The 11563-nt window shown below is 38.0% G+C and overlaps 1 protein-coding gene across 1 annotated transcript; it reads right to left on the reverse strand.

Annotated features, from left to right (window-relative positions):
* Positions 1-1979: 1979 nt before the first annotated feature.
* On the reverse strand, positions 1980-2978 carry LOC108217162 (mitogen-activated protein kinase kinase kinase 20). The gene has a single exon (XM_017390006.2). It carries the CDS (start codon positions 2970-2972, stop codon positions 1980-1982), a length of 993 nt encoding a protein of 330 aa, XP_017245495.1. The 5' UTR covers positions 2973-2978.
* Between the last annotated feature and the right edge of the window lie 8585 nt (positions 2979-11563).

The following is an 11563-nucleotide window of genomic DNA, read 5'->3' on the forward strand; positions in this document are numbered from 1 at the left end:
TGGTGTTGGAAGTAGAAGAGTTGAAACTTGAAACTCCTAGCATATTTGCTACAATGCTTTCAAGGGTTGTAATGAAAAGACTTTTGCTAACTGGTATACTTGTATTAGAGAAAATAACGAGGTACTTAGACGTCAGAACCAATCAATCACGCGAACATTACCAAATCCACGCATCTAGTCCTAAAGATTGATAGAGGATCTTCTTTCGAAGTACTCTTTTAATAAAACCACTTCGTTCTCAGTCCCCATGGGTAACAATTAGGCTCGTCAAGCCTGTATTGTTTGTAATAGGTCCCTTGGCCTGCACCACAAGAGAAATCACATACAACTCATAGACGAGATTCAGCGCTTGAAGATGAGTTTACCCTATATCAGGTTTATTTTAATGTAATCTACTCCAGGCTGAGGTAAAATGGTTTAATTTTTCTGAATGAAGGCTCCCTTAAATGTTAAAAGTAGTGCTTCTTAATCAGCAGTTTAAAGTATAAACAAATAGAACATTTTGCATGAGAACAGAAAATTGAGCTCCAGTTTCAAATTGAGGCAGAATAAATTTTTGTAATGGAGTCTGTTCTGAAGCAAGTGATGCAATGCATTATTTTTTACAGAAAGCAGGTGAAAGCTCAACTCAATTAACCACTCAACTGACCATTAATTATGCAGTCGTAAAGGGTAAAACTTCTATGAACTACATTTGTTCGGTTTTCTATTTTAATACGTTCTTTAAGCATTCAACATTAGATTTTAAGGAGCTAATGTCTCCAGGAAAATAAATGAAGGGGGGCCTTCTTCTTCGTTTCTGTTCTGATGCTTAATCTATGGGTGATAATAGGTCGTTTTTCATTTGAATTTCTCTGATATTCTACTTCCGAAATGGATCCTATCAAATATTTCACATTTTCTATGATCATCTCTATTTCAGGTATTCGGGGAATCCTCCTTATATAAGATGCATATGAAAGGAAAAAAAATTAGTTCCATGGTATTAGTATAAAACTCACAAACTAAAGCAAAACTCACATGGAGGATGTGCTATGATTCTGACTTTCTGAGAGCGATATATGAAGAATTGTTTTATTAGCCGGTACATAGCAAATTTCTGCTTAAAGAACTTCGACAGAAGTTAAATTCTGGACAATAATGTTATTTATCATCCATCTTTAGTCACCTTTCCAAATTCATAACATGAGAGGAACATTCCTGCAAATCAAAGATCCTATGATAGTTAAGTTTGCTGCATCAAATTAACTAGTTCTGTCAAACAGAACTAATAAACTCCCAGGAATGATTCCAATGCATGACTGAACCACTGATGCTTAAAATTAGATGGTGCATCGTACATTCACCAGATTGCGAGAGAATGCATTGTAATTTCACAGAGTCTCTAAAATTATATGCTTAAAAACTCTCATAATCTAGACTATTAAAGAGAACATATGAATAAAATTATGAAAACTGGGCCTTAGAGCAACTAAGATCTTTGTTTAGTTTTCTTCTGTTGCTGATAAACTCCATATTTACTGAAATTTTGTTAATCGACTATGCTAACCAAATTTATACGTAAAACCTAAAGTCCTGTTCTTGAACATGTATAACACATAAGAAGTCATTGAACAAGAATGTAATAGATTTGATCATAGATATTCTGTTGGTCACAATAAGGCATAAACATGAGTAACAGAAGTTTAAAAGGTTCGCAGTAATATCAGAACGAACATTAACTTGCTGATCAAGATAACCATATATTCTAAGACTAGGTATTTTGAATAACTAAAGGTAACTTCGCATGTCACTTCTATGTTCCATAAACTAGCACCAGCGCGAGCAAGGAATGTTCCATTAGCCGATACACAGCATATTACTGCTTAAAGAACTTTGACAAAAATTGAATTCTAGGCAGTGATACTGTTTACCTAAGCAGAACGTGGCTCCTAATTGAAGATCCTCTCTGATAGTTTGATAGTTCTATCAAGACTGAACTAATAAATTCCCATGGATGGTCCGAATGCATGCCTTGGAGTATGAGGTTGATAGTACTTCATAAAGTTCTGATAGGAATATCTGGCCTCAAACTCCTTCACTAGCCTTTGGTTGCACGTAATGAAGGGATGCGTCAAAAGTTCATCTGCAGTCCACCTATCTTCCGCCCTCCTTGTTAAACATCTTCTCACAAAATCTTGTGCATTCTCCGACAAATCATCCAACTCAGGCACCAACAAATCCAGCCTGTCATCTTCATAATTCGCAATCATCTCTGCTAAACATTGTGCATCCACGTCAATGCATTTTTTCCATAAGCCCCACTCTCCCAAAAGCATCTCCAAAACAATACAACCAACTGCCCATATGTCCATGGCTGCCTCATGCACTCCAATCACCACGGATTCCGGGGAACTATAAAGCAATGTTCCCCGGTGTTTGTACTCCTGCCCTGCACCCAAAGTTTTTTCCCCTCCCCTCTTTGCCAATCCAAAATCCGCTAATTTCAGATTACACTTAACAACCCCCTTAAATTCATCGCGAGGAATATTAAAAACAAGAACATTACTAGGCTTCATGTCACAATGAACGTACCCTTGTCCATGCACACGAGAGAGACCCTTGAGCAACATCGACGCATAGCAACTAGCTTCATATTCGGGCATCCATCCCTTGGACTTGATCAGCTGCTCTAACGTCCCTCCATCAGCATACTCCAGTACGATATTATAATAACTCGTACCATCTGCATTAGTACTCTTGAAATCCTCGTACTTGAAGCAACCAACAATTTCTTTGCAGCCTCCAAGTTCGCACAACACCGCTTTCTCCAAAGCCAAAGACCACAATAACTTCTCAGAAACCGATTTTACAGCCACTGTTTGGGGAAGATTACAAGCATGAGCGAGTGATGGGGATGCAAATTCGGCCCGAAACACGCAGCCATACGCCCCTCGTCCAAGAAACTTAGTTGGAACCCACCCTGAAGCCATATTGTATGATCAGATAGTGTATGTCTTTAGTGCTGTCAAGTGTAAACAGTGTAAATATATAAGGCCTGTTATTACTTAGGCTCCAAGTTCAAATTTCTATTTCGATTTTGAGTATGTTTTCCAAGTCGGGGGAGAACGGTGGATTTTATTGATTATCAAGTTTAAATTTCTATTCGGGTTCTGAGTATGTTTTCAAAGTCCTGTAGAATGATAGATTTCATAGCTGTTCTGTGAGAACATACCAACTGAGTTTATCTTCATGCAAAGTGTATTCAATTTATAGTAAACTAGTTCAGAATCCGCGCGTTGCGGCGGCCTATAAAAATTATATTAATGATTCAATATTAATATTTGTAAAATTAAATAATTTTGTGGCTGTCTATAAAATATATATTAATGTTTCAAAATTAATATTTGTAGGATAAAATAATTTTTATACTATAAAAATCTTGATGTAATTCCAATACTAATATATAAAATTGAAAAAATTTAAAACACGACGAATCTTAATTTTATTTGTGTTTTATTTAAAAAGTAATCATATTTTTACATTGTCACCTTCCTCCAATTTTTTTGGATTGATTGTGCACAAAAACATCAAACTTAAATCTTTAAGATAGCGGCCTATAACTACCCTTGCTTTTAACAACCTTTATTTTTTAATACCGTATAAACAACTTTCACTTAAAAGTTGCTTGAACGGAAACAGATTATGCATGCGTAATTTTTTCCTCTATACAAAGTAAATCATATAAAAATTAACCATAAATATGTCCGATGAACAAAACAAATATTATAAAAGAATAACCAACAAACATATATCACTAATAGTTAATTTATTGATATCATCCATCAATATCATATCAGGATTATATTCTTTTCCCGTGTTTGGATTTGTCGACTCCCACATAGCGGTCTATAACTGCCTTTACTTGCAACAACCTTTATTTTTTTTCACTTATCGTTGTAGAAGAACGGCACCACCGAGCTAGAAATCGAGCAAGAGAATTATCACCTGAAAAAGGTAGGGTTGTGATATTGAAAGAGAGGAGGCTGTGTTCAGATGATCCAAAACCCCACAATTTATGGGGGTATATATAGGTGCAGAGAGACTTGTGTGTTACTTTTTTCCATAATTAAATAATCTGAAACAAAATCAGATTAAATTTTCAAGCTACTATATTCCATAAATAATCTGAAACAAAAATAATCTGAAACAAAATCAGATTAAATTTTCAAGCTACTATATTCCCCAGAAGATTCCAGTATATTTAATTTGATTATTAATAATCAAATTTATCGAAGCAACATCTAACCCGGAATGACTGATCAAGTATATTATCAAGCAAAGGATTCAAAGGATTATTTCAGTTCGAGTCGTTCGTGAACCAGACCAGTGCACAGGACGTCAGGACATACGAAAGCATTCAGTGGATTCGATCAACGAATTAATTGATCAAGTCAATCGATCTACTCCAGGATTTACTGCCAAAGGAAATCTTCAGCTAAGTATATATATATATATATATATATTAATTGTGAATTATGTTGAATTTAAATAATTCAAGTAATTAATTAAACACAATTAATTATATATATGTATATTTAATTCCTATGCTAAGTGGGAAAACTCCTGAATTTGTCTAAGTACTCCACTGTATACAGGAGAAGCACAAATCATGTTTGAAGCGCAAACTTTGACCAAGTCAAAGTTTGCGCCTCGACATCCTTCAACACTTAGAATATTTCTAAGTACCTCTCTTTATCTACTGTGAAGAAGAAGTGCAACCCAGGTCAAAGCGCAACCTTTGACTTAGTCAAAGTTTGCGACTTTGACCTCTCTGTGAAGAAGAGCGCAAGTTTGCCAAACTCTTTATTTGGCTAAGTCACAGGCAACACAGTGGAGTCACCAGTAGTGGAGCGCAACCTTTGACCAAGTCAAAGGTTGCGACTCTCACCCATCTCTCAAGCGCAACTTCATGAAAATGGCTAAGTCCTTCACTGGGAGATCAAGGTGTGCGCAAGGTTTGACTGTATTTGAGGCGCCATGTTTGACTTATGACATTGGTTATATATATATATACATATGTGAATATGTATATGGAACCTGCGCCACTTCATGCATTCCTGGGAGATAGATTTATTTTCATAAATCAAATCCGTCCAGGACGAACTCAAGTCGTCCAGGACGAACTCGTTAACCATGGTTAGTTGTTGGAAAGCCTATAAATAGAGGTTGATGTTTTCATTTGAAAACAACTACACACTTTGTAAGTGCACACACTATACACATTCTCGAGAGTTAAATTAGAAGATCGTATTTATCGAGAGTTTGTAATAGAGTGATTGTAGTCTCTGCAGCCGACACTTGTGTTGGAATTTGTAGCACCCGAGGATTATTTCTAATACAAAGAATATTCCCCGACTTGCTGGAGTTATTTATTTACGATTGATTTAACATGGACTGAAACAGATTATCCGCAATTAAATTAAATCGAAGAAATTGGTACGACGTATTCAACCCCCCCCTTCTACGTCTGATTGGACCTAACAATTGGTATCAGAGCTACGCTGATCGATATACAGATCTGAGATCCGTAACCAATCTGAAAAGCTAGCTGTCCGTACAATCGTAATTTTATCTGATAACAATGTCGACACACAAGTTAGGAATCAAAGTACCTCCATTTGACAAGGATGACTACAACAACTGGAAGATGAAGATGTTGCTGTACATCAGAGTTGCAAATCCCATGTACATTGGGATTCTGGAAAATGGTCCGTTTCTGCCTATGAAGATTATTCCTGAATCTGTTGAAAATGGTGTTCGTATTCCACAGAAGTCTGTTCCCAAAGAGAAAAGTGAATACACTGACACTGATAAGGAATATGTTGCACAGGATCATAATCTGCAACTCATAATTGTTGAATCAATGACCAAGACAATGACACATCTGATACTAAGTCTGAAAACTTCAAAGCAGATGTGGGACACTATTGAGGCATTGATGGAGGGATCTGAAGAAGTCAGGGAAAACAGATACGATATGCTAATTGCCAGATATGAAGCATTTCAGGCAATACCTGGAGAGAACATTTCTCAAATCTATGAGAGATTCATGTTGTTGTTGAATGAACTCACCCTGCATGGAAAGACTTATCCACAGAAAGAGATAAACAGAAAGTTCTCATTTGTGATGCCACCCCATCTAGTTGTTAAGACAGAGACCATCCGGGAAAGAAGCGACTTCAGGACTATGACTTTGGAAAAGCTGTTTGGAAAACTGAAGACGTTTGAGATGGAACTTGAACAGAGAAAGATTATATATGGTGGTGGATCAACAGAATCCAAGAGTATGGCCTTACAGAAGACCACTGCACTGATTGCTGATCAACCATACTTTGGTTATCAACAATTAGTTGAATATGGTATCAATGATCACACTGTTGCTCAGAGTGATTGTTCATCCATCAAAGCTGACTATCCTTCTACCATTACTGAGATTGTAGAAGCTGAAGTTGATGAAGTTTCTGAAGAACCGGAGGATGAGTTCTACACTCAAGAAGAGCTGGAGCAGCTGGAAGATAAGTCAATGGCTTATATGGCTGCAAGGTTTAAGCATATCAAGTTCAGAAAGAACCCTCGGTACAAGAAAGCTTCAGGGAACAAGTTTCAGGGTAAAGGAGGATACTCAGGCTCAGGGTCAAAGAGTACTGGCAGTTTCAAACCAAACATGTATGACAAGAGTAAGGTCAGATGCTACAACTGCAATGACTTAGGGCACTTTGCAACAGAGTGCAGGAAACCCAAAGCGGCTCCTGTCAGAGAAAGAAGCAACTCATATGAGAAGAAGAATTCTTATGAGGATCTGAAGAAAGAGAATGAGAAGCTGAAAGCTAAGTTGGAAGCAATGGTGGCCAAGCACAAAGGTAGGGCTTACATTGCTGAGGGAAAAAGCTGGGATGACACAGATTCTGATGATGAACCTGTCCAGAGCAATTATGCATTTGCATTAATGGCTGACACTGTCGAGGAATCTCCATCTCAGGTATCTCCTGAAATTTCTGTTGATGACATGACTACTGCTGATTATAAAAAGACTATAAATGAACTAGGTCAAGAGATGTATAACTTGCACACTAGTTTGTTAGCTTCAGAATCAGATAACAGTAGTCTCTCTCTAAAAATAGCTAAACTTGAAGAAAAAGTAGATGAATTGGCTTTAGAGAAACTCATGTACACTAACCTTAAAGATAGAATTGCTTATCTAGAGAATAAGGAGAAGTGTAGTACAGAAATTGAGGAGTCCCTTAGGTCTCAGGTTGCTGACCTAGAAACTAAGCTTAGGGCTTATCAGAATTCTGCTTTTCTACAGAAAGAGATCTTGGATAGTCAAAGGGTTGATAAGAAGGTTGCTATTGGCCTTGACTATAGTTCTTTGGAAAGTGCCAAAAGAAAGAAGAGAAAAGAGAATGAAGGCATATTTGTTTCAGCAGGAACTGAGAATGCTCCTGAAGGAACAAATATACCTAAAATTCTGAAGAACACCAAGACCCCTATCTTTAGAATGGCACAAACAGAACCTCTGATAGAAGAAGACCTTATCATCAAGGAAGAGTTGAAAAATGAGGAAGTTGTTAAGCCTCAAGTAAAACAGGATTCACAAGAAGTACCTTCTAATTCCCATGTCAGAGATGACTCAGATAAAACTGGATTAGGAAGTACTAGTTCCAACAAAAAGAAGAACAACAGGAATGGCAAGATAGATCCTAAGAACACCAACTCTAGGAATTCTAATGCTAGAAAGGTTTGTAATAATTGCAATTCTACTAATCATCTTACTCATGCATGTAAAGTGATTAAAGTAGATAATTCTGTTTCTAGCATGCCTAATACTGTTAACATGAATGCTGTTCATTTGCCATGTGGTAGAGTAGGTTGCATGCAATGTGCTATGAATATGATGTCTGCATGCTTTACCATGTTGAATGCATCTTTTTCTGCACCATCTGCCATGAATATGAATATGCCTGCACCTTCTGTTGCCCCTGTGGCAAAGACTGCTAGTCCTTCTAAGAAGAAGGAAACTCCCAACTCCAAGTCTAAAAGCACTTCTGCTAAGACTAAAAAGGAGAAGAGTCCAGTCACCCCTGAACAAGCACATGTTAAACCAGTTTCTGTTGATAATCCTGTTTCTACTAAATCACCTGGACCCAAGAACGTCTGGGTACCAAAGAAAGTTTAATCCATTTGTGAATGCAGGGCACAGGAAGGAAAAGTAAAGTTGTGTGGGTTCTTGATAGTGGGTGTTCAAGACACATGACTGGTGAAAAGTCCCTGCTCACAGATGTGGTGATGAGAACCGGCCCAATTGTAATCTTTGGAGATGACAGCAAAGGTTTTACAACGGGATATGGTAAGCTGAAAGTTGGAAATGTCATCATTGAAGATATCTCTCTGGTGGAAGGACTTAAGCACAATTTACTGAGTATCAGTCAGTTCTGTGACAAAGGATACGACGTAATCTTTCAGAAGGAAGTTTGCTTAATTCAGAACCGGAAGAACAAGGATCTTACACTCCGTGGTGTAAGAAAATCAAGTTTGTTTATAGCCGACATAGACTCAGCAAGTAAGGGGGAGGTCAAGTGTTTCTACACCAAGGCCTCTGCTGATGATAGTTGGTTATGGCATCGGAAGCTCTCACACTTGAACTTTAAGACTATGAACTCTTTAGTTAAAAGGGAACTTGTGAGAGGATTGCCACAGAAGGAATTCTGTCAAGAAGGACTCTGTGATGCATGTGAAAAAGGGAAGTCAAAGAAAGCATCACACAGGAGCAAAGGCATGACTGACATTGGTTCACCCCTTCAACTGATTCATATGGATCTGTTTGGACCAGTCAACATTCCTTCTATATCAAGGAAAAGATATGCTCTTGTGATCGTCGATGACTACTCAAAATACACATGGGTATTATTCTTACATTCAAAGGATGAAGCAGCACTCGTCATCATTGATCATATCAAGAAGATTGAAAAAGAAGCAGATCTGCCAGTAAGGGCAATCAGATCAGATAATGGAACAGAATTTCGTAATGCTGTTCTTAATGACTTCTGTACTGATAAGGGCATCTCTCGTCAGTATTCAGCTCCAAGGACTCCACAACAAAATGGTGTCGTAGAAAGGAAGAACAGAACCTTGATTGAAGCAGCAAGGACTATGATTAGTCAATCAAGACTTCCAATCTATTTCTGGGCTGAAGCTGTAAGCACTGCTTGCTACACTCAAAATCGTACCCTGATTAACAAAGATTTGGATAAGACTCCTTATGAAGTTATGGCCAACAGAAAACCATCACTGAGTTACTTTCATGTGTTTGGTGCAAAATGCTTTGTGTTAAAAGAAGAGCATCTGGGAAAGTTTGATGCCAAAGCTGAAGAAGGCATTTTTCTGGGTTATTCTTTGGAGTCTAAGGCCTACAGGGTTTATCTGATCAATGACGACAAGCTGATTGAAAGCATCAATGTAAGATTTGATGATACCAAACTCCCAAGTCTTCAAAAGGAAAATGAATCTGATTCTCTGGAGTTTGAGAATTTAGAAGACATCTACTTAGGAGAAGATGAACCTGAAGCTGATATAAGAGATCCTAATGCAAATGAAGAGAATGCTGATCCTGAACCATCTGGAGGAAGTATTGGCAACAATACAAATGATCATCATGGTCACAGTGGTCAAAGTGGAGGATCATCAAATAGGATATACATCAGCTCAGGGGGAGTAAGTCAAAGTGGATCCACTAGTCATCACACTCAACACAACTATGATTTTGGTGAATCATCAAGATTGAATCTGCCAAGACAAAGGGTATGGAGTAGAGACCATCCTGTTGAACAAATCATTGGTGATCCAGACACAGGAGTGCAGACTAGAAGAGCAACTCAGAATGAATGCAACTTTGCTGGATTCTTGTCTCAGATAGAACCAAAGAAAGTTGAAGAGGCTCTAAGTGATCCAGATTGGGTATCTGCAATGCAGGAAGAACTCAATCAATTCGAACGGCAGAAAGTTTGGAAGCTAGTGCCAAGACCTAAAGGAAAATCTATAGTTGACACTAGATGGGTTTTTAGAAACAAACTGGATGAAGATGGTATTGTTACGAGGAATAAGGCAAGACTGGTTGCAAAGGGTTATTCACAACAAGAAGGAATTGATTATGATGAAACCTACGCTCCAGTTGCTAGGCTTGAAGCAATCAGGATGTTCTTAGCATTTGCTGCACACTCCAACTTCAAAGTATATCAGATGGATGTGAAAAGTGCATTCCTGAATGGTGATCTGGAAGAGGAAGTCTATGTTGAACAACCCCCTGGGTTTGAAGACAAAGAATTTGAAGACTTCGTATACTTTCTCTTCAAAGCACTCTATGGCCTGAAGCAAGCCCCTCGAACCTGGTATGACACTCTTTCCAAGTTCTTACTTGAAAATGGTTTCACCAGAGGTATCATCGATAAAACTCTTTTCCATAAAAAGCATAAGGATGATATAATTCTTGTACAAGTATATGTCGATGACATTATATTTGGTTCTACTAATGATCTTTTGTGCGAGAGATTTGCTAAGTTAATGCAGAGCAAGTATGAGATGAGCATGATGGGAGAATTGTCCTTCTTCCTAGGACTTCAAGTTATTCAGAAGCCTGACGGTATTTTTATCTGCCAATCTAAATACATCAAGGATCTTCTGAAGAAATATGGAATGGAAGAAGCATCTCCTGCCAAAACCCCTATGCCAACTGCTGTCAAACTTGATCAGGACAAATCTGGTAAGTCAGTTGACATCACGAAGTATCGAGGTATGATTGGCTCTCTCTTATACTTAACTGCTAGTAGACCAGATATCATGTTCGCAACTTGTTTATGTGCTAGATTCCAGGCTGATCCTAAAGAGTCACATCTTATAGCTGTTAAGCGTATTTTTAGGTATCTTAAGGGAACCCCCAATCTAGGGATTTGGTACCCTAAAGATACAGGTTTTAATCTGGTTGGCTATACAGATTCTGACTTTGCAGGATGTAAGATTGATAGGAAAAGTACTTCAGGAAGCTGTCAGTTTCTTGGACGAAGGTTGGTGTCATGGTATAGCAAGAAGCAACACTCCGTGTCTACGTCTACAGCGGAAGCTGAATACATAGCTGCTGGAAGTTGCTGTGCTCAAATCTTGTGGATGAGGAATCAACTACAAGATTATGGACTCATGTTGGATAAAATTCCGATTCTGTGTGATAACACGAGTGCCATTGCCATTGCCAACAATCCTGTTCAACACTCCAGGACAAAGCATATTGATATCAGGTATCATTTCCTTCGCGAGCATGTCATGAATGGAACAGTAGAGTTACACTTCGTACCTACTGATCAACAAATTGCAGACATCTTCACTAAACCACTAGACGAATCCACTTTCTCTAGACTGGTTGGTGAACTTGGGATGTTAAATATGTCTAATTAATTAGACAAGAAATAACTGCAATTTGTTCGTAAGTTCACAAGTTTTAAAATGTACATATTTTCAGGACTTGTGAATTTAC

The sequence above is a fragment of the Daucus carota genome, chromosome 4 (assembly GCF_001625215.2).
Source record: "Daucus carota subsp. sativus chromosome 4, DH1 v3.0, whole genome shotgun sequence".
Taxonomy (NCBI): Eukaryota; Viridiplantae; Streptophyta; class Magnoliopsida; order Apiales; family Apiaceae; genus Daucus; species Daucus carota.